The 24,549-nt window shown below is 42.5% G+C and overlaps 1 protein-coding gene across 2 annotated transcripts in view; it reads right to left on the bottom strand.

Moving 5' to 3' along the window:
- LOC106575122 (neural cell adhesion molecule 2) overlaps positions 1-24,549 on the bottom strand; it is a 433,746-nt gene that overhangs the window by 59,604 nt on the left and 349,593 nt on the right. For both annotated transcript variants that reach the window (XM_014151337.2, XM_014151338.2), the window contains exons 10-13: positions 23,539-23,726; positions 23,154-23,250; positions 18,922-19,095; positions 12,519-12,760 (exon numbers count right to left, since the gene is read on the bottom strand). In XM_014151337.2, coding sequence (XP_014006812.2) covers positions 12,519-12,760; positions 18,922-19,095; positions 23,154-23,250; positions 23,539-23,726 — 701 coding nt within the window. The remainder of the gene's footprint in view (positions 1-12,518; positions 12,761-18,921; positions 19,096-23,153; positions 23,251-23,538; positions 23,727-24,549) is intronic.

Below are 24,549 nucleotides of genomic sequence, written 5' to 3'. Positions count from 1 at the left end.
ATCTCACTTCACTAGCTGGCGGTGACCTATATATTTTTAAACCACCTGATGATTTTGCTCATGCCACAAACCTGTTTATCATATCCGCCTTATCCACTGCCCACATTTTGTGATTATAGTCAAGCACACAGTCTGGTTTGACCTATCTCTGTCCCATGAGGTTTTATACCAATCATGTGGATCTCTCTTCTCCTGTAGCTCTAAGGCATAGCGATTGGTCTCCTCCACTATGTTTCCCACCAGCTCCTCTGTCAGAAACAGCTTGAAGCACTCTGCCTCGGAGGGAGATGGCAAGGGGCTTTGCACTCCAGACTGGGACTCAATGCCAACAGCAGGGCCAGGAGAGGTGAAATGGCTGGCGGCCTTCCAGCTGCAACAGAATTCCTGTACTTCACCAACTGATGGTCTGCCTCCATCACCACCAGCATCTTGAGAGGGATCTTGGACATCATCAGTAGGCAAGGAGTCCTCAGATTCAGGGTTCTCAGTAGCCACAAGGTTGGGGGGCAGCTCCTCACTGTCACTGTCAGAGTATGATTCCTCACTTTTATACTCAGACTCATTGTCAGAATTCCCCAAAATCTCCAGAATTTCTGCATTTGTGAGTTGCCTCCTTTTGAAAGACATTGCTAATGCCACAGCTTAGCCCACTTGCTACATACATAAACAACAACACCGAATGGCTCCAAGTGCGTGTCAGGGGTGACGTGGATTGGCTGTCGGTGTGGTGATACTGATGATTCGTCTCCACAGATAGTTTGTTTACATAGCTGGTTAGGTGAATTATTGTGGCAGGTTAGGGAACTAACACATCAGGTTAGGTGAGTTAACGTAGAAGGTTAAGAGATTAAGGTTAAGGAAAAAGGTTAGGGTTAGGCTTAGCTACCAATGATACAATTGTCAACAACTGTTGTCCCCGATGCGACCACTAGATTGAGCTGTTGTAGGTCTAGCTACTCCATCTAGCCACAACGGTAGACACAAACCATATGTGATGACAAATCATCACCGGCACACGCAACTTCTTTGTGGAAAATGGGCTGTTTGGTAATAATTCGGTAATTTTGTATTCACATATTTTCAAGTACTGGTGACAAATCATGCATTCCGATTCTTGCATAGATTGTAATAGACACATACAGTGCATTCCGAAAGTATTCAGATCTTCACTTTTCCCACATTTTGTTACATTACAGCCTTATTCTAAAATGTATTAAATTAAAAAAACAACAATGCCCCATAATGACAAAGTGAAAACATTTTTTTTTTTTGCAAATGTATAAAAATAAAAACCAGAAATACCTTATTTACATAAGTATTCAGACCTTTTACTATGGCACACGCAATTGATCTCAGGTGCATCCTGTGTCCATTGATTATCCTTGAGATGTTTCTGCAATTTACCACTTGTGGTAAATTCAATTGATTGGACATGATTTGGAAAGGCACACACCTGTCTATATAAGGTCCCACAGTTGACAATGCATGTCAGAGCAGAAACAAAGCCAGGAGGTTGAGCTCCGAGACAGGATAGTGTCAGGGCACAGATATGGAGAAGGGTACCAAAACATTTCTGCAGCATTTAAGGTCCCCAAGACCACATCGGCCTCCATCATTCTTAAATGAAAGAAGTTTGGAACCACTAAGCTCTTTCTAGAGCTGGACGCCTGGCCAAACTGAGCAATCGGGGGAGAAGGAACTTGGTCAGAATGGTGACCCAATGGTCACTCTGACAGAGCTCCAGTTCCTCTGTGGAGATTGGAGAACTTTCCAGAAGGACAACCATTTCTGCAGCACTCCACCAATCTGGCCTTTATGGTAGAGTGGCCAGACAGAAGCTGCTCCTCAGTAAAAGGCACAAGACAGCCTGCTTGGAGTTTGCCAAACGGCACCTAAAGGACTCTCAGAGCATGAGAAACACGATTCTTTGGTCTGATGTAACTAAGATTGGACTCTTTGGCATGAATGCCAAGCGTCACATCTGGAAAAAACCTGCCACCATTCCTACGGTGAAGCATAGTGGTAGCAGCATCATGCTGCAGGGATGTTTTTCAGCGGCAGGTACTGGGAGACTAGTTAGGATCGAGAGAAAGATGAACAAAGCAAAGTACAGAGAGATCTTTGATGAAAACCTGCTCCAGAGCACTCAGGACCTCAGACTGGGGCAAAGGTTCACCTTCCAACAGGACAATGACACTAAGCACACAGCCAAGACAATGCAGGAGTGGCTTCGGGACAAGTCTCTGAATGTCCCTGATGTGGGCCCAGCCAGAGCTCAGACTTGAACCTGATCAAACATCTCTGGAGAGAAATGAAAATACCTGTGCAGCAAAAAAATGGTTTTTGCTTTGTCATTATGGGGTATTTTGTGTAGATTGATGAGGAAAAAATACAATTTAATACATTTTAGAATAAGGCTACAACATAAAAATGTGAAATGCACTGTATGATGTGTGTAAAATACTTTATTAGAAAGTTGTACTGATTATGATGAGCTAATGCTATGCTATTTTTTGTTGACACCATTCATTCATTCTGGGTGTCACGTAAACGTTTGTCAGACCAATAATGTTATAGCAAAACGAAGTGAAGGGATGATTCACTCGTCTTTCGAGTAAACATCTAAAAGTATTATTATGCATACTGGATGGACTGGTTACCTTATTCTACGCTCCAAACCTTTTATCCATGAGTCTGGGAGAGAACATATAGGCCTAGGTGTCATGACTTCTGCCGAAGTCGATACCCCTCCTTGCTCGGGTGGTGCTCGGCCGTCGACGTCACCGGTCTTCTAGCCATCATTGATCAGTTTTTCATTTTCCATTGGTTTTGTCTCGTCTTCCTACACACCTGTTTCCAATCTCATTAATCATGTTGTGTATTTAACCCTCTGTTTCCCCTCATGTCCTTGTCGGTGATTGTTTGTGATATTATGTTACGTGTGTTTTTGTATCGGTGTGCGACGGGTATATTTTACCCATGTTATTTTGTACTTTGGTTTTGGAGTTTGTTTTTTCATTAAATACTCCAGATTAACCTGTTGGGTCTAGGGGGCAGCATTTGCACGTCTGGATAAAAAAAATGTACCCGATTTAATCTGGTTACTAATCCTACCCAGTAACTAGAATATGCATATACTTATTATATATGGATAGAAAACACTCTAAAGTTTCCAAAACTGTTTGAATGGTGTCTGTGAGTATAACAGAACTCATTTGGCAGGCAAAACCCTGAGACATTTTCTGACAGGAAGTGGATACCTGATGTGTTGTATTGACTTTAAAGCTATCCCATTGAAAAACACAGGGGTTTAGGAATATTTTGGCACTTCCTATTGCTTCCACTAGATGTCACCAGCCTTTACAAAGTGTTTTGAGTCTTCTGGAGGGAGATCTGACCGAACAAGAGCCATGGAACGGTGATGTCCCATTAGACACCTGGCGCGCTACTTCATGTTGGGTACCCTCGTTCCAATACGTTATAAAAGGCTATGCATTCGTCCACCTTGAATATTATTCATGTTCTGGTTAAAAAAGGCCCTAATGATTTATGCTATACAACGTTTGACATGTTTGAACGAACGGAAATATATTTTTTCCCCTCGTTCATGACGAGAAGTCCGGCTGGCTTACATCATGTGCTAACGAGACGGAGATTTTTGGACATAAATGATGAGCTTTTTTGAACAAAACTACATTCGTTATGGACCTGTGATACCTGGAAGTGACATCTGATGAAGAGAATCAAAGGTAATGGATTATTTACATAGTATTTTCGATTTTAGATCTCCCCAACATGACGTCTAGTCTGTATCGCAACGCCGTATTTTTCTGGGCACAGTGCTCAGATTATTGCAAAGTGTGATTTCCCAGTAAGGTTATTTTTAAATCTGGCAAGTTGATTGCGTTCAAAAGATGTAAATCTATAATTCTTTAAATGACAATATAATATTTTAACAATGTTTTCTAATTTTAATTATTTAATTTCTGACGCTGACTTGACTGCCGGTTATTGGAGGGAAACGATTTCCTCAACATCAATGCCATAGTAAAACGCTGTTTTTGTATATAAATATGAACTTGATAGAACTAAAAATGCATGCATTGTCTAACATAATGTCCTAGGAGTGTCATCTGATGGAGATTGTAAAAGGTTAGTGTATCATTTTAGCTGGTTTTATGGTTTTGGTGACCCTGTCTTTGACTTGACAAAACATTACACACAACTCTTGTAAATGTACTGTCCTAACATACTCTAAATTTATGCTTTCGCCGTAAAACCTTTTTGAAATCGTAAAACGTGGTTAGATTAAGGAGATGTTTATCTTTCAAATGGTGTAACATAGTTGTATTTTTGAAAAATTTGAATTTTGACATTTATTTGGATTCAAATTTGCCGCTCTTGAAATGCACCTGCTGTTGATGGAGTGCACCACAGGTGGCACGCTAGCGTCCCACCTAGCCCCAAGAGGTTAACCAATTTGGTTTCTCCCGCGCCTGACTTTCCTGCCACCTACATACACGAATATGACACTTGGCAATGCTGTTGGTTCATTGATTGTGCAGGGCGGCTTAAATAGTTAGCCTACAATTATAGTGATTTTGTATTGGATTTTGAATAGCCTAGTAGTAGGGCATGTTTTATATGTTCATAATTAATTGTCTGACATTTCTCTTAGCTACAGAATGTCACAATACCGTGTGTTTCCATCTCCTCTATTCCTCTCTTGAGCTCACAGAGGGGCTGTCGACAGTTTAATTAAATACTTTTCAAATTGAAAACATGTTACTATCGATGTTCCCGAAACGATTTCACTTGGTTTCCCAAATTAACCTGTTGGGTCTAGGGGGCAGCATTTGCACGTCTGGATAAAAAAAATGTACCCGATTTAATCTGGTTACTAATCCTACCCAGTAACTAGAATATGCATATACTTATTATATATGGATAGAAAACACTCTAAAGTTTCTAAAACTGTTTGAATGGTGTCTGTGAGTATAACAGAACTCATTTGGCAGGCAAAACCCTGAGACATTTTCTGACAGGAAGTGGATACCTGATGTGTTGTATTGACTTTAAACCTATCCCATTGAAAAACACAGGGGCTGAGGAATATTTTGGCACTTTCTATTGCTTCCACTAGATGTCACCAGCCTTTACAAAGTGTTTTGAGTCTTCTGGAGGGAGATCTGACCGAACAAGAGCCATGGAACGATGATGTCCCATTAGACACCTGGCGCGCGAGTTCATGTTGGGTACCCTCGTTCCAATACGTTATAAAAGAGTATGCATTCGTCCACCTTGAATATTATTCATGTTCTGGTTAAAAAAGGCCCTAATGATTTATGCTATACAACGTTTGACATGTTTGAACGAACGGAAATATATTTTTTCCCCTCGTTCATGACGAGAAGTCCGGCTGGCTAACATCATGTGCTAACGAGACGGAGATTTTTGGACATAAATGATGAGCTTTTTTGAACAAAACTACATTCGTTATGGACCTGTGATACCTGGAAGTGACATCTGATGAAGAGAATCAAAGGTAATGGATTATTTACATAGTATTTTCGATTTTAGATCTCCCCAACATGACGTCTAGTCTGTATCGCAACGCGTATTTTTCTGGGCGCAGTGCTCAGATTATTGCAAAGTGTGATTTCCCAGTAAGGTTATTTTTAAATCTGGCAAGTTGATTGAGTTCAAGAGATGTAAATCTATAATTCTTTAAATGACAATATAATATTTTACCAATGTTTTCTAATTTTAATTATTTAATTTGTGACGCTGACTTGACTGCCGGTTATTGGAGGGAAAGGATTTCCTCAACATCAATGCCATAGTAAAACGCTGTTTTTGGATATAAATATGAACTTGATAGAACTAAAAATGCATGCATTGTCTAACATAATGTCCTAGGAGTGTCATCTGATGGAGATTGTAAAAGGTTAGTGCATCATTTTAGCTGGTTTTATGGTTTTGGTGACCCTGTCTTTGACTTGACAAAACATTACACACAACTCTTGTAAATGTACTGTCCTAACATACTCTAAATTTATGCTTTCGCCGTAAAACCTTTTTGAAATCGTAAAACGTGGTTAGATTAAGGAGATGTTTATCTTTCAAATGGTGTAAAATAGTTGTATTTTTGAAAAATTTGAATTTTGACATTTAATTGGATTCCAATGTGCCGCTTCTTGAAATGTACCTGCTGTTGATGGAGTGCACCACGGGTGGCACGCTAGCGTCCCACCTAGCCCCAAGAGGTTAAGCACTGGATAGCTGCAGGAACAGGGTTGGAGAGCCAATGGCATCCAGAGTTTGGGTGGAATATCACCTGTCGCACAGGAGAGGCTCCATGGTCCTCAAACATTGGTTGATGGGTGGAGTGAAACAAGTGTTTTTATAAGCCCAGACATTTCTATATGCAATTCCTTGAAAAAGAAGAGTTTTGATGGTTGCCACTTAAAAGAGGACGATCCCAGACTTCTACTGCTGCTATATTTATTTCTCAGCTGCTAATATTAAGCATTGTTCTGCTATAAAACCAGAATTGCTTAACCGCTATGATTGAAAAATGAACCGAGGGAAAGCGGCCTTCATTTGCTATTTGAGTGCATATGGATGACATGTCTTTTTCCCCTGCCCCTTTGATAATGGACCATTCTAAAAAAAAAAATCAGAATAGTCTGATGGGTGAAAATATGATCACTTGATGAGAGAACAGTATGTGCAGCCTGAGGCAAGGAACAGAGCGCAAGCTTTTTTGCAACTTTTTCAAATCATTAATAGCCTATAGTCGCATCATACAAACCATATATGTTTTCATTTCTAAGACATCGTAATGTTTGTATCATTCACAACTAAAGTTGCTAAATAACTTTCAATCTAGTTTATAAGACCTGTTTTAAATTATGACTTTTATGCTCAACATAGCCACTTCATATGTGCACTCACTCTGGAATAAGTTCAATCATATAATATAAAATAATGGCATTGGATTTTAAGCATATCTTGTCTGCTAAATGAGCTAACCTATGGCATGGCGCATAACCAGATAACATACTGAAATACATTTTCTTCATATCATAATGTTCCTTTAGACCCGCCTAAAATAAATGATTTAATGTGATGGTGTATATTAAATGAATTTATTACACTTTTTAAAAATGTAAATGTTTCCTCAGTGGTTAGTATGTGTGGAGGACTGGACATGCTAAATGTGTTTATGTTAATTAACGGTCAATTTTATTTTATTTAACTAGGGAAGTCAGTTAAGAGCAAATTCTTATTTACAATGACGGTCTACCGTGAGACCGGCAGTCATTTGCATGACAATTACCCAGTGGCCGAATTTTATGACCGCCATAGCAATTGGGGTGAGCTCACTTGTCATGTGATAAATTGTAAATAGTAATTGCTATTAGCTAATTTATATTATGGTTTCTGTCAGCCGAAAGTTAGCTAAATATGACCGATTGTGTTAGCTCACTCTTTTCCTCAGTTAGCGCTAGGACTAATGTAGCCTACATTTTGTAATTTGGATGAGAATTGTGTTATGCTTTTCCTATTTCTGTGAATGTCTGAACATTGCATCTGAAAATAAACTGCTCACATTGGGGATATAAAGTTGTAAAGACTGTGTTTGTACAAAATGTTTCTGTGAAAAAACAGTGGCCAGCTCAAATGCTGAGTGTGAATCGTAACTAGATGTTATAATGAAGTGTTCTAATCACACTGGTTTGAGTCTACGCTGCAGGGACCGCTGTAGAATGATCCCACTGTTGAATGATTACAGCCCTGTTCTCCTATGTCTCAAAGGGTTAAATAGGCTAAACACATTTCCACAGTTTATTTTACATTTCCACAACAACAGAGAAATTCACTTCTCGTGTGTTACAAATGACGACTCAGGTCACCATTGCCACCTAGCTTCTTTCTTTTCTTTCATCCTTTCTTTCTTCCTGTCTTTCTTATCCTTTATTTCCTTTCCTTTCGCTTTTCTTTCCTCTCCGTACACCACCCAGTTATTTACTTGTTTCCCCTTTCCTCTCCTTCCCTCTCCTCCTTTACTTTCTTTACCTTTCTTAAATCAGCTTCTTATCTCATCATAGGAGAACAGAGTGAAGTGTCACAGTGTGAGGCCTGTGCCTTGACAGCGTGCCAAATGCATATTCAACCATTTAGTGTCCTAGGATTCTTCCATAAAATGTCAAAATAGAAGAGCGAGAGATAATAGTGTGGAATAGGCTTTAGGAAATGGGCCATGGTTTCATTTTTCAGAGTCATGGTAGTTGAAATAATGTGGAATAAAGCTAAGGCCAGCCCAGCATTGGAAAGCAGTTAGATACGGGTGACTGTGTGTGTTAATACAAATATGTGTGTGTGTGTGTGTGTGTGCGCATGAACATTTGTATGCACACTGTATGTGTGTATGTGTTTGTGTAAGAGAGTGCATATATGTGCATCTGTGTATGCCCTCCTGCCTGTGCGTGTTCGTCTGAGTCAGGGTCACAGTGTGAGAGAGAGGAGGATGAATGGTGGGATTACTGGGGTGTGGAGGATTGTCCTATTCTTCCCCTCGTTCCCCTGCATTTGGCCTTCAAAGGGCCTGCTGGAGAATCCCTGACCTTCTCTCCACACACACACTTTCATCTGCTATAGTATAACTACACCCAGTTGTCAGCCTCCCAATGAGACAGAGACACACCAGCATGGACATATTAGCATTAGTTACATCAAATCTCATAGATCAACTTGTGTACAGTGGGGGGAAAGGTATTTCATCCCCTGCTGATTTTGTACGTTTGCCCACTTACAAAGAAATGATCAGTCTATAATTTTAATAGTAGGTTTATTTGAACAGTGAGACAGAATAACAACAAAAAAAACGCATGTCAAATATTTTATAAAATGATTTGCATTTTAATGAGGGAAATAAGTATTTGACCCCTCTGCAAAACATGACTTAGTACGTGGTGGCAAAACCCTTGTTGGCAATCAGAGGTCAGATGTTTCTTGTAGTTGGCCACCAGGTTTGCACACATCTCAGGAGGGATTTTGTCCCACTCCTCTTTGCAGATCTTCTCCAAGTCATTAAGGCTTCGAGGCTGACGTTTGGCAACTCGAACCTTCAGCTCCCTCCACAGATTTTCTATGGGATTAATGTCTGGAGACTGGCTAGGCCACTCCAGGACCTTCATGTGCTTCTTCTTGAGCCACTCCTTTGTTGCCTTGGCCGTGTGTTTCGGGTCATTGTCATGCTGGAATACCCATCCACGACCCATTTTCAATGCCCTGGCTGAGGGCATTGAAAAGATTTGACGGTACATGGCCCCGTCCATCGTCCCTTCGATGCGGTGAAGTTGGCCTGTCCCCTTAGCAGAAAAACACCCCCAAAGCATAATGTTTCCATCTCCATGTTTGACGGTGGAGATGGTGTTCTTGGGGTCATAGGCAGCATTCCTCCTCCTCCAAACACGGCGAGTTGAGTTGATGCCAAAGAGCTCCATTTTGGTTTCATCTGTCCACAACACTTTCACCAGTTGTCCTCTGAGTCATTCAGATGTTCATTGGCAGACTTCAGATGGGCCTGTATATGTATTCTTGAGCAGGGGGACCTTGCGGGCGCAGCAGGATTTCAGTCCTTCACGGCGTAGTGTGTTACCAATTGTTTTCTTGGTGACTATGGTCCCAGCTGCCTTGAGATCATTGACAAGATCCTCCCGTGCAGTTCTGGGCTGATTCCTCACCGTTCTCATGATCATTGCAACTCCACGAGGTGAGATCTTGCATGGCGCCCCAGGCCGAGGGAGATTGACAGTTCTTTTGTGTTTCTTCCATTTGCGAATAATCGCACCAAATGTTGTCACCTTCTCACCAAGCTGCTTGGCGATGGTCTTGTAGCCCATTCCAGCCTTGTGTAGGTCTACAATCGTGTCCCTGACATCCTTGGAGAGCTCTTTGGTCTTGGCCATGGTGGACAGGTTGGAATCTGATTGATTGATTGCTTCTGTGGACAGGTGTCTTTTTTACAGGTAACAAGCTACGGTTAGGAGCACTCCCTCTAAGAGTGTGCTCCTAATCTCAGCTCGTTACCTGTATAATAGACACCTGGGAGCCAGAAATCTTTCTGATTGAGAGGGGGTCAAACACTTATTTCCCTCATTAAAATGCAAATCAATTTATAACATTTTTGACATGCGTTTTTCTGGATATTTTTGCTGTTATTCTCTCTCTCACGGTTCAAATAAACCTACCATTAAAATTATAGACGGATCCTTTCTTTGTCAGTGGGCAAACGTACAAAATCAGCAGGGGATCAAATACTTTTTTCCCCCACTGTATGTGCGTTTGAGTGTGAGAGAGATAGGGAAAGGGAGAGACTAGGTTAATATGAATGTGTTTGTTTGTGGGTGAGTATGTACATTTGTATGTATAGTGTATCTGCAAGCATGCCTATCAGTATGTAGTATCTGAGACACAGTGAATGGCTGTGTCCGAATAGCTGTACTAGCATTATAAATAGTAGGTATTTTGGGTATGCAAATGTTATAGTATGTGACAGAAAATTTAGTATGCTTTAAATGCCAGGATGTCATACTCAGTGTGGCTTCAAGTAAAATTCACACTACTGAGGTAGATAATCATCTTTCGAGAGCCACGTGTTTTTGAGAATATCTGATAACCAAATAAGGGGACGCACTCTACCAAAATGAACGAACGGCTAGATTCAACACAACGCCTTCGCAATATAGATGAGCCTATTATGTTGATATTTGCGCCTACTAGATACATTTTTTAACTAAACAGTGCAATAAAAATGTAATGTTTTTTTACCCCCTTTTCTCCCCAATTTTGTGATATCCAATTGCTATCCAATTATGATCTTGTCTCATCGATGCAACGCCCCAACAAGCTCGGGAGAGGCAAAGGTCGAGTCATGCGTCCTCCAAAACATGACCGGCCAAACCACGCTTCTTAACACCCACCCGCACCAACGTGTCGGAGGAAACACCGCTCTACTGACGACCGAAGTGAGCCTGCAGGCGCCCGGCCCGCCACAAGGAGTCGCTAGAGCTCGATGAGTCAAGTAGGCCCCCAGGCCATACTATCCCCTAACCCGGATGACGCTGGGCCAATTGTGCGCAGCCCTATGGGACTCCTGGTCACGGCCGGTTGTGACACAGCCTGGGATCAAACACTTCAAAGCAGACATAAACAAAGCTAGTGTACTTATTATTTTTAGGCATTGAAAAATAGAGCATATGCGTGCGCGCACACCCTGTCAAAGTAATGCGATTGACACTGCTAGTGGAGGTATGCAGCATTATCTTTTATCATTAGACTAGGAAAAAAAAGTGGTCCAGTGATTGTGTTTTGACTCGGTGGTAATCGTGTGGTTGAAAATGTGTGGACCAAATTGTTCAGGGGCACTGGCAGCCCGTAAATACTGTGGTTCTTAGCCATGTCCGCATGGACTACAAGGTGTCGAAAGCGTTCCACAGGGATACCGGCCCTTGTTGACTCCAATGCTTTCCACAGTGGCTGGAGGTTCTTTTGGTGGTGGACCATTCTTGATACACACGGGAAACTGTTGAGCGTGAAAAACCCAGCAGCATTGCAGTTCTTGACGCAAACCATACCCTGTTCAAAGGCACTTAAATGTTTTGTCTTGCCCATTCGGCCTCTGAATGGCACACATACACAATCCATGTCTCAATTGTCTCGACTTAAAACTATGTCTTTAACCTGTCTCCTCGTCTTCATCAACACTGATTGAAATGGATTTAACAAGTGGTATTATACGGGATCATAGCTTTCACTTGGATTCACCTGGTCAGTCTATGTCATGGAAAGAGCAGTGCATATAATGTGCATATAATAAAACATATGCAAAGAAAGCTAGCTGAACAGTTCATGGAGGGTTCTAAGAAGAACCCTTCAATTATAAAAAGGTTCTTGGTATAATTGTTCATAGAGGGTTCTAGGAAGAACCATTCAAAAATAAAAGGGTTCTCGGTAGAACCTTTAGAGTACGTGTCAAACTCATTCCACGGAATGACACTAGGCAATCCATGGACTGAGTTTGACTCCCCTGCTTAAGAGGATAAAAGAGTTCTTGCTTTCACCTAGATTTACCTGGTCACTCTGTCATGAAAAGAGCAGGTGTTCTTAATGTTTTGTACACTAAGTGCATGTAATGTATCGTCATAAACATATGCAAATAAAGCTAGTTGAACCGTTCATGGAGGATTCTAGGAAGAACCCTTCAAAGATAAAACCGTTTCAGGAAGAACCCTTCATAGAGGGTTCTAGGTAGAACCCTTCATAGAGGGTTCCAGGTGATCGCTTCATAAAAGGTTCTAGGTAGAACCTTCTGCAAAGGGTTCTACCTAGCACCAAAAAAGTTTCCCCAATGGGGACGAAATTGAAAAACCTTATGGTTCTACTAAACACCATTTTTTCTAAGAGTGTATGGTAGTATTTATTGGCAATCCTGACATCCAGCTACTCACTGTCTTGTACTTGACAATGTACTCCACGATGGGCATGCCCCCGTCGTCTTGCTTGACAAGGCCCAGCCGGTAAGCCTTCCCCATTCCTCTCTGGCCATGCACTGCCGGGGGGCTGGGCTCACGTATGGGTAGAGTCTGGAAGGACTCCGTGTGGCTGAACTCTCCCTGGCCCTTCCCATTGACTGCAGCCACTCGCACTTCGTAGGTGGTGTTGGGCTCTAGGCCTGTCAGCAGTACTATCGCTGTAGGGGGAGAACCAGGGAGAGCGTTTGTTAGTTTGTTTGCAGACAGACAGAGAGGTAGAGCGAGAGAGATTGAGAAAGACAGACAGACGGAGAGACAGAAATACAGTTGAAGTCGGAGTTTATATACACTTAGGTTGGAATCATAAAAACTGATTTTTCAACAACTCCACACATTTCTTGTTAACAAACTATAGTTTTGGCAAGTCGGTTAGGACATCTACTTTGTGCATGACAAGTAATTTTTCCTACAATTGTTTACACAGATTATTTAATTTATAATTCACTGTATCACAATTCCAGTGGGTCAGAAGTTTACATGAACCAAGTTCACCGTGACTTTAAATAGCTTGAAAAATTCCTGAAAATTATGCCATAGCTTAAGAAGCTTCTGAGAGGCTAATTGACATCATTTGAGTCAATTGGAGGTCTACCTGTGGATGTCTTTCAAGGCCTACCTTCAAACTCAGTGCTACTTTGCTTGCCATCATGGGAAAATCAAAAGAAATCAGCCAAGACCTTGGAAAAAAAATTGTAGACCTCCACAAGTCTGGTTCATTCTTGGGAGCAATTTCCGAATGCCTGAAGGTACCATGTTCATCTGTACAAACAATAGTACGGAAGTATAAACACCATGAGACCAAACAGCCGTCATACCACTCAGGAAGGAGACGCATTCTGTCTCCTAGATATGAACGTACTTTGGTGCGAAAAGTGCAAATCAATCCCAGAACAACAGCAAAGGACCTTGTGAAGATGCTGGAGGAAACAGGTACCTTTGCTGCAGGAGGGACTGGTGCACTTCACAAAATAGATGACATCATGAGGTAGGAAAGTTATGTGGATATATTGAAGCAACATCTCAAGACATCAGTCAGGAAGTTAAAGCTTGGTCGCAAATGGGTCTTCCAAATGGACAATGACCCCAAGCATACTTCCAAAGTTGTGGCAAAATGGCTTAAGGTCAACAGAGTAAAGGTATTGGGGTGGCCATCACAAAGCCCTGACCTCAATCCTATATAAAATTTGTGGGCAGAACTGAAAAAGCGTGTGCGAGCAAGGAGGCCTACAAACCTGACTCAGTTACACCAGCTCTGTCAGGAGGAATGGGCCAAAGTTCATCCAACTTACTGTTGGAAGCTTGTGGAAGGCTACACAAAATTATTGACCCAAGTTAAACAATTTAAAGGCAATACTACCAAATACTAATTGAGTGTATGTAAACTTCTGACCCACTGGGAATGTGATGAAAGAAATAAAAGCTGAAAGTCATTCTCTCTACTATACTGCTCAAAAAAATAAAGGGAACACTTAAACAACACAATGTAACTCCAAGTCAATCACACTTCTGTGAAATCAAACTGTCCACTTAGGAAGCAACACTGATTGACAATAAATATCACATGCTGTTGTGCAAATGGAATAGACAACAGGTGGAAATTAGAGGCAATAAGCAAGACACCCCCAATAAAGGAGCGGTTCTGCAGGTGGAGACCACAGACCACTTCTCAGTTCCTATGCTTCCTGGCTGATGTTTTGGTCACTTTTGAATGCTGGCGGTGCTTTCACTCTAGTGGTAGCATGAGACGGAGTCTACAACCCACACAAGTGGCTCAGGTAGTGCAGCTCATCCAGGATGGCACATCAATGCGAGCTGTGGCAAGAAGGTTTGCTGTGTCTGTCAGCGTAGTGTCCAGAGCATGGAGGCGCTACCAGGAGACAGGCCAGTACATCAGGAGACGTGGAGGAGGCCGTAGGAGGGCAACAACCCAGCAGCAGGACCGCTACCTCCGCCTTTGTGCAAGGAGGAGCAGGAGGAGCACTGCCAGAGCCCTGCAAAATGACCTCCAGCAGGCCACAAATGTGCATGTGTCTGCTCAAACGGTCAGAAACAGACTCCATGAGGGTGGTATGAGGGCCCGACGTCCACAGGTGGGGGTTGTGCTTACAGCCCAACACCGTGCAGGACGTTTGGCATTTGCTAGAGAACACCAAGATCGGCAAATTTGCCACTGGCGCCCTGTGCTCTTCACAGATGAAAGCAGGTTCACACTGAGCACGTGACAGACGTGACAGAGTCTGGAGACGCCGTGGAGAACGTTCTGCTGCCTACAACATCCTCCAGCATGACCGGTTTGGCGGTGGGTCAGTCATGGTGTGGGGTGGCATTTCTTTGGGGGGCCACACAGCCCTCCATGTGCTCGCCAGAGGTAGCCTGACTGCCTTTAGGTACCGAGATGAGATCCTCAGACCCCTTGTGAGACCATATGCTGGTGCGGTTGGCCCTGGGTTCCTCCTAATGCAAGACAATGCTAGACTCATGTGGCTGGAGTGTGTCAGCAGTTCCTGCAAGAGGAAGGCATTGCTGCTATGGACTGGCCCGCCCGTTCCCCAGACCTGAATCCAATTGAGCACATCTGGGACATCATGTCTCGCTCCATCCACCAACGCCACATTGCACCACACTGTCCAGGAATTGGCGGATGCTTTAGTCCAGGTCTGGGAGGAGATCCCTCAGGAGACCATCCGCCACCTCATCAGGAGCATGCCCAGGTGTTGTAGGGAGGTCATACAGGCACGTGGAGGCCACACACACTACTGAGCCTCATTTTGACTTGTTTTAAGGACATTACATCAAAGTTGGATCAGCCTGTAGTGTGGTTTTCCACTTTAATTTTGAGTGTGACTCCAAATCCAGACCTCCATCGGTTGATAAATTGGATTTCCATTGATTATTTTTGTGTGATTTTGTTGTCAGCACATTCAACTATGTAAAGAAAAAAGTATTTAATAAGATTATATATTTCATTCAGATCTAGGATGTGTTGTTTAAGTGTTCCCTTTATTTTTTTGAGCAGTGTATTATTCTGACATTTCGCATTCTTAAAATAAAGTGGTGATCCTAACTGACCTAAGATAGGGAATTTTTACTCAGATTAAATGTCAGGAGTTGTGAAAAACTGAGTTTAAATGTATTTGGCTAAGGTGTATGTAAACTTCCGACTTCAACTGTACAGTCAGACAGACAGAGGTAGAGACAAGGGAAAAAGACAGACAGTATAAGAGTTAGATACAAATAGAAAAAGAGAGAAATACATAGAAATACATAGAAAGTCAGAGGGATACAGACGGACACAGATTTTTTGACAAGTGGAGTGACAGCGAAACAGACAGCTGCGAGAGTGAAACCTCTCACGCTGTGGGTGTGTGTATGAGAGAGACGCCTACCACCTCCCACTCGTCACTGTTGAATCCCACTAATCCACCCCAGCGCCTCTTTGTTACACCTGGAAAACAAGCTGGCTTAGTGCGCTAACAGCATCGCTAACAGTGCCACAAACACCACTATCAGTGAATGCGAGGGGGCGGGGTCGCCAGCGACGCTAAAGCTAATCACTAACAGAGCCGCTAACACCACTATGCGTCAAAGGGGGGACCTCAGCATACGGTAAAACTAATGCTAGTGCCACAAATCCCCTGTTCCTATCAGGACCACTCTCTTGTCAATACAGGGGGTGGTACGTACCATTGTGGAGTGCCACAGGGGGATCTGTGTGCCTAGCTGTGTTGGGTGAGTAATCCACTGCAGCTGAGCTAGCTAGCATACCTCCTCCCTGCCTCCTTCCATTCATGGCCAGAGAGATAGTACAGAAGGTAACGCTGTAAGGGCTCTAAAGCAATATGTGGGAGTGCTGTTTGTGTGGAAACAGCATGATTGCAGCAGTACTCCATTGTTGATTCCCAGGGATCAGTAGATAGTAAAGCCTCAGCATCAATGTTCGGAGTAGGACAACATGTCACTGTAACCTCTTTGGAACGCTGAAACTCTACCAACACATGGAACAAGGGACTACCGGTATACTATGTGACAACTTCACAGTGTGCAGTGAAATGGCACCCCAATGGTGGAACAAGCTCCCTCACGACGCCAGGACAGCGGAGTCAATCACCACCTTCCGGAGACACCTGAAACCCCACCTCTTTAAGGAATACCTAGGATAGGATAAAGTAATCCTTCTACCCCCCCCCTTAAAAGATTTAGATGCACTATTGTAAAGTGGTTGTTCCACTGGATATCATAAGGTGAATGCACCAATTTGTAAGTCGCTCTGGATAAGAGCGTCTGCTAAATGACTTAAATGTAAATGTAAATGATAAGCATCTGTCAATAACATCTTGAACATTTTCAACTTTAATGATATTGAATATCGGCCTAAAAAATTGGCCATCAGCCTACTTGACACCCAAAAAACCTTACAAAATCCATATCAGTCGTTCTCTAACAAACACATTAGATCATACAACCACTCCTAAAATAGCAATACATTAATCAGTAGAGCTTAATAACATTTTCTCAGCAGTCAGCCCAAAATCATAGATTTCTATGTAAATTCCACAATAAAGTAATTTACATAGCTTTCATAGTTTGTCACGTAGAAATCACAAAAGAACGTTCATGCCGAGTTAGGCATTCGCTGAACTTGGGTGAAGGTTGTTGTTTTGCAACTTGTGCGCTAAGGGTAATGGTTGCTTTGCAATTGTATAATGGGGGATCTAAATACAAAATGAGCTATTTGCTAACATTTTGGCTCTACCAGGGGTTTGACGAGACCTTTAGTGAGCGCCACTGGCATTCAGATGTACAAATTGTGCCAACTCATTATACACAGAGCTGTTTTATAGTGCAAATGTGCATCATTACTATTAAGGCCCTGAAGAGGCTCCGAATATTAAATGTCAATTTGCAACTGGTAATTAGTTGATTTGGCTATCTCCGTTAACGTGCCACCGCGTCACAAGGAAGTTGGTTAAACAGGTGGGGGTGGAACACAAGAACTAACACAAATTAAGAATTCATACAATATACTTCACAACCTTGATGTCTTTCTCACTGTACATCTCTTTCGAATATCTCCCTCTCCCAAATCTCCCCCTTTCTCTCTAAAATCTACATTTTTATTATTTTCTCTCCATCTTCCTCATATTTTCTCTTTCATTCTATCCTCTTTAACTCCCTTTGTCTTTATTTCTGTTCTCACTGCCTGTATACATCACTTTGTTCTCTCTCTATCCCTCAATGCTCCCATGCTGCTCAGCATTCTCCGCGTTCCAGCTCACTATTGTAATTGACTCCAAAATGAGGGATATTAGCGATAAGCCCTTCAAGTTTGTCAGACCTGCTTATCGTCTGAGAATTCGTCCTTCTGAGGTGCTCTTTTTTTGAAGCCCTCCACATCACACACACACACTCCCTTGAGTGCCTCCAAAATCAATTTGGAGTCATGGAGCCAGAGTGGAAAGGGAAAGAGAAAGACAGTTGCTTTTCAGACCTGCTGGTTATCTGCCCCACCCTCCCTCTACCCCTCTCCCCCTCCCTCCCTCTACCCCTCCCTCTCTCCCTCCCTTTCATAGGCTCTATGACCAGAGTGTAGGACACCTCCTGATCTTGTGGAGGCTTGCCGCAAGTAGCGACGGCTTCCTGTTCATGCTTGTTTGGCTGGTTCACTGGTTCAGTATGTGTGTGTGAGGACGGGAACTAATGTGCGGAAAACAAAGGTTCATCAAGGATGAGGGGTCTTAGTCTGACTTAGGTGGGCAGGACCTTGCAGTGAAAGACCTAACCTTACCTAGTCCCTGAACACGGCAGCTTTTTTTGGTCTGAGTAAATGTAAGGCGTGTAAATGTGAGAAAATATGTGAGGTGTGTCGCTATAGTGGAGACGGCCATCTAGAATGTCCGTACCATTGATGATGACGATTGTACATTTTTATGACGATGATGATTGATCAAATCAAAATCAAATCAAATGTATTTATATAGCCCTTCGTACATCAGCTGATATCTCAAAGTGCTGTACAGAAACCCAGCCTAAAACCCCAAACAGCAAGCAATGCATGTGAAAGAAGCACGGTGGCTAGGAAAAACTCCCTAGGAAAAACTCCCTAGAAAGGCCAAAAACCTAGGAAGAAACCTAGAGAGGAACCAGGCAATGAGGGATTGATGATGACAAAGATGGTGTTGAAGATGACGAAAATGATGTCCCTTTTGATGTAGATGATGATGGGAATGAAAATAACAATGATGACGACATAACGACAGCGATAATGATCAGAATAGGGATAATGAAGATCAAAACAGGGGAAATAGGGAAACACACTCACTCTGGACACCATGAGACTTGACGTCTCTCCAGTCCTGCGAGCGCACTTCCTTGTAGTTGACCAGGTAGTGGCCAATGGGTACACCGCCATGTGAGTCGGGTTTCATGAATGTCACCGTGGCGATGCGCTGCGACACGGCCGACAAGCGCACCGAGTACGGGTTCGAGGGCACGTCTGGAAAAAGGCAGAGAAATAGGTGTCACACTCATAACCGTCCCCCATTGAAACAACACACATCCAAACATCAGTTCCGGTAACCCTTCAGAAACATTACATTGACGTCTCTATTTGTTACGGAAACATAATATCGCTGGTGTGTCGTTATTGGCAAATCAAAACTCTCACACGTGATACAAAGATGTCGCTATGGCAACTCAGGCTTATTGGGTTTTGCGATGCAGAATGCTTTGTGTTAACCCACACACAGTGTTCAGGCGAAGTTAAAAAAAGCCAAGGCCATTATATTTATCAGCGGTTGACTCAATCCCGTTATCACACAAACACTTCCCTTTTATCTGGTGGAGCCACGGGGCTTCGAGCAAATCAAAAGAAACCGTTGCTGTCCTACAGAGCCTCTCTTTTATAAGACCAGGAATACATTAAGGAGAGAGAGGACTTTCAGCACGGTTGTGGAGCTACACGCAATTGGGCACACACATAGACACACAAGCATAAACGCACAAACGTACACACTGATATGCAGCCTGCACACACACTAGTATAATGCACACACACACAAAGGGAAACCATCTACCATATGGATAAAAGCAAAGTTTGAGCTATGAAGATCTATGTACGAAGCCTGATTCAACAATTGATTCTGAAAACCCAGCACATACCTACTCAATAAGTCGTTCACGTTGCTAAAGTTGAATAGTTACAATGTGTATCTAGCGACAAGTTATTATTTACACCTAAACTGTATTTCTTTCGATCTCTGTTGCGATATGACACAAAGTTAGAGTGGGAAGGGAGACAAATTGAACTCTCTTTGCTAACACTGTGGGTATAGGCAGTTCAAGGCTTCAGCGTCAATCCTTATATACACTGCATTTTAACCTGTTGGGGCTAGGGGGCAGTATTTTCACGGCTGGATAAAAAAACGTACCCGATTTAATCTGGTTACTAATCCTACCCAGTAACTAGAATATGCATATACTTATTATATATGGATAGAAAACACCCTAAAGTTTCTAAAACTGTTTGAATGGTGTCTGTGAGTATAACAGAACTCGTTTGGCAGGCAAAACCCTGAGACATTTTCTGACAGGAAGTGGATACCTGATGTGTTGAATTACCTTTAAGCCTATGCCATTGAAACACACAGGGGTTGATTAATGTTTTGGCACTTCCTATTGCTTCCACTAGATGTCACCAGCCTTTACAAAGTGTTTTGAGTCTTTTACTGTGAGATCTGACCGAACAAGAGCCATGGAACGGTGATGGCCGATTAGACTCTGGCGCGCGAGTTCATGTTGGGTACCCTCGTTCCAATACGTTATAAAAGAGAATGCATTCGTCCACCTTGAATATTATTCATGTTCTGGTTAAAAAAGGCACTAATGATTTATGCTATACAACGTTTGACATGTTTGAACGAACGTAAATATATTTTTTCCCCTCGTTCATGACGAGAAGTCCGGCTGGCTTAGATCATGTGCTAACAACACGGAGCTTTTTGGATATAAATGATGAGCTTTTTTGAACAAAACTACATTCGTTATGGACCTGGGATTCCTGGAAGTGACATCTGATGAAGAGAATCAAAGGTAATGGATTATTTACATAGTATTTTCGATTTTAGATCTCTCCAACATGGCCGTTTGTCTGTATAGCAAAGCATATTTTTCTGGGCGCAGTGCTCAGATTATTGCAAAGTGTGATTTCCCAGTAAGGTTATTTTTAAATCTGGCAAGTTGATTGCGTTCAAGAGATGTAAATCTATAATACTTTAAATGACAATATAATATTTTACCAATGTTTTCTAATTTTAATTATTTAATTTGTGGTGCTGACTTGACTGCCGGTTATTGGAGGGAAACGATTTCCTCAACATCAATGCCATAGTAAAACTCTGTTTTTGGATATAAATATGAACTTGATAGAACTAAAAATGCATGCATTGTCTAACATAATGTCCTAGGAGTGTCATCTGATGGAGATTGTAAAAGGTTAGTGCATCATTTTAGCTGGTTTTATGGTTTTGGTGACCCTGTCTTTGAATTGACAAAACATTACACACAGCTATTGTCAATGTACTCTCCTAACATAATCTAACTTTATGCTTTCGCCGTAAAACCTTTTTGAAATCGGACAACGTGGTTAGATTAAGGAGATGTTTATCTTTCAAAGGGTGTAAGATAGTTGTATGTTTGAAAAATTTGAATTTTGACATTTATTTGGTTTCAAATTTGCCGCTCTTGAAATCCACCTGCTGTTGATAGGGTGCACCACGGGTGGCACGCTAGCGTCCCACATAACCCCAAGAAGTTAACTTGGCACAACCCCATAATATCTTGAGTAATACATCAGAGACCGTATTCACGATGCGTCTCAGAGTAGCCTGCGTCTCAGAGTACTGATCTGATTTTGCCTTTTAAGCCATAATGAATAAGAGGGTGGACCTGATCCTAGTTCAGCACTCCTACTCTGAGAGACTTTGTGAATTCCGGCCCAAATCTTCTTAACATCAGGGATAATGCTTGACTTTTCAACTATGATCTGCCATTTACTTGCATCAATAACATTTAAAATATCATTCAAGTTACATAAAGAGTTGCATAAGCGGGTTAGCTTATGCTTTCCATAGGAACGAACTGATCATGAATCAAGTGTTAGCATTTAGCGGGGTTATTGGCTGATTGGGTTGGCTCACAGTCTTCTATCTAGAGTTATTACACTAGAGTTTCCTCTCTCTTTAATGATCAGACTTTAAAACCGAATCAAACTGATGGGCGGGAGAGTGTGTGCGTGAAGGAACCGTTGTTTCATTTCATGGATCCCCAAACCTAGCGACACTCCATTCATTGCGAGAGAGGGGTAAAGAGTTCTGAATCTTAAATGAGCGAAGACTTGTTTACTTTTCTTTAGTGTGTGTGGCTGTGTGTGTGTGACAGAGAGAGAGTTTGTAAAGGTATCTCTGTGTGTTTGAAGTGTGTGTTCCGACGTGAGTGTGTGTGAATGCGGAAATGCATACGTATGTGGGAATGTGTGTGGAAGAATGTCTCTTAAAACTACATCTTAAGTCCTTTTTCTCAGAATTCTACTTCTCAGAGGCTCTGTGTTTGAAGTAACTGAATCTGTACTAAAATGAATTGGACTGCATTACTGTATATTAGCCTGCGCTATGCACCGTAAATTAGGGGGTACTTTAGTAAATAGGGGGAACTACTTTAAATCAGCGAGCACTATTTGAGATTAGTTTAGGCTAAATAGAGGTGGGGGGGTGGTTTTGGGGGGGTTAAGGTATTTACTGCCATGGAAATGGCAAATAAGGAGGTTATCAACAACAAAACAGAGTGAGAGGGGTGCAAACAGTTGGAAGATACTATCTGGGCAAGCATAAACGCACACACGTACATACAGTACATGCAGCCACGTACACACTGATATGCAGCATTCACACAAACACACTAGAATAAATGCACACATGCACACACACGCAGACACAAAGGGAAGTTTGAGCTATGAAGGTCTGTGCACAAAGCCAGATTCAACAATTGATTCTCAAATCCAGCACATACTGTATCTTCCAAATAAGTCATAGAAGTCGCTAAAGTTGAATAGTTAGAATGCGTTTTTTCTAAACATAAACTGTACTTAGGAGCTACAGTACATTAAATCAGTGAGAACCATTTTAGATTAGGCTAAATAGAGGTTGGGGGGGGGTGGTTATGGAATTTACTACCATGGTAACAGCAAACAAGGAGTTATCAACAACAAAAGAGAGCGAGAGGGGTGCAAAACAGTTGGAAGATACTATCTGGGCTTCCAGTGAAGTGACGCTTTGTTGCTTGGGTCAGCACTAGATATTTCATTGGTTGACTGCGGCGATATTTGGTTAATCATGCCACATGGATGACACATAGTTGGAACTATTTGGTTGATGGATGAACTTTGATATGTTGAGGTGCATGGTTTACCCGATTCAATGTGTACTGTATGATATCAAGGGAAAGCCCAATGTGCTATAATGAGGGGGGGATTGGTTACTTTATGTGGCCAGCACTTACCTGCCTGGGCCAAGATAAACTCCTGGTATTTCGCTCCGATGTTGTTACGTGCCGTGCAGTTGTAGCGTCCGAAATCCCTGTCGGACACCGGGGTGACCTAGGGACAAACATTTGAGTGAGCACAAAGACCAGATCTGAGTCAATACACTGACAGTGGCATTACACTAAGTGAAGACTTTGGGTAACACTATATCAGCCAGTATAAAGCATTGTTTCTTTCATTCAGTCCTTTTTACCAGGTAAGTTGGCAATGACCTAGGGATTGCAGAGGAGAGGAAAGGAGTTGAATAGACCACTTGGAAGCCAGGGATGATAAGGTGGCCATGATTTTAATTTCTGAAGTTAGACTGTTACCAGTAGGTGCCCTTTTGCTTCCTATACCCACCTCTAGCAGGGACTTGCCGTCGATTGTGTGGACACGTATGTTGGCAGTGCCTTCGGCCGAGATGGTGAGGCGCTCTCTCCTCCATAGCATGGTGGCGGGAGGGTTGGACTTGACGTCACAGCTGATGTTCACCGGGTTGCCCTCCCACGAGTAAAAGATGGTTTGGTTGGTCTGGAACTTGGGCATGTCTATCCCAGACACAACATGATTGGTCGGTTAGCTTCCAAGTCATGCAAAACCAGGCAATTAAAAAATTAAAAAATCTGAGATGATCAAAATCCAAAAAACGGGTTGTTGGGTTTAAGCATAATCACACAAAGGGAAAAGAGAGAGTGTCTCATGAATGCCTCAATACACTCTCCCTAAAGTTCAAAGGAAGCCTGAACTTATTGAAGACACCTCATGCTGGGCGAGAGATCTCCATTACGATACTCTTCCCGAGTGTGTGTGTGTCGTTGTGTGTTTGTGTGTGTGTGTGTGTGTGTGTGTGTGTGTGTGTGTGTAGAGAATGTGTGCATCTGTGGTGCTGAGCTGGATGGGCGCTAATGAACGATCCACCCCACTGCATTGGGGGCCGCTCGCCATCCCTGCTCGCCACTGCACTTGCCCAGTAGTCAGTAGAGTGGCATTATGGTATGTTTTATGCTTTATGCTACCTCCTCCTCTAGTCCCGCCACAGACTTAAAAAATACGATTATTAGCTCCGCGGCGACAGTTGGCTTAGCCCCCGCCGCATCTACGCTCAATCACACACCTCTTGGGGACGATTTTTGTCCCTCTACTTTCAAACTGTCATGTGTTGAGCGAGGGCATGGTGGGTCACTGCTCTGAGGGTGTGGCACTGCCAAGGGTGGCTGGAGAAAAGTGAGGGCAGTGATGTCATGCATGCTCACCTCAAAGGATGCCATTTATAGCACGTTTGTTAGAAAAGACAGAAACCTGGGACTATGTAGTTACTTGGTGCAATTGCACATCTACTTTGGAAATTACTACATGTATGTTTCATGCCAT

Source organism: Salmo salar, chromosome ssa17, assembly GCF_905237065.1.
Source record: "Salmo salar chromosome ssa17, Ssal_v3.1, whole genome shotgun sequence".
NCBI classification, from domain to species: Eukaryota; Metazoa; Chordata; class Actinopteri; order Salmoniformes; family Salmonidae; genus Salmo; species Salmo salar.
This window is presented reverse-complemented; position numbering and strand designations above follow the sequence as displayed.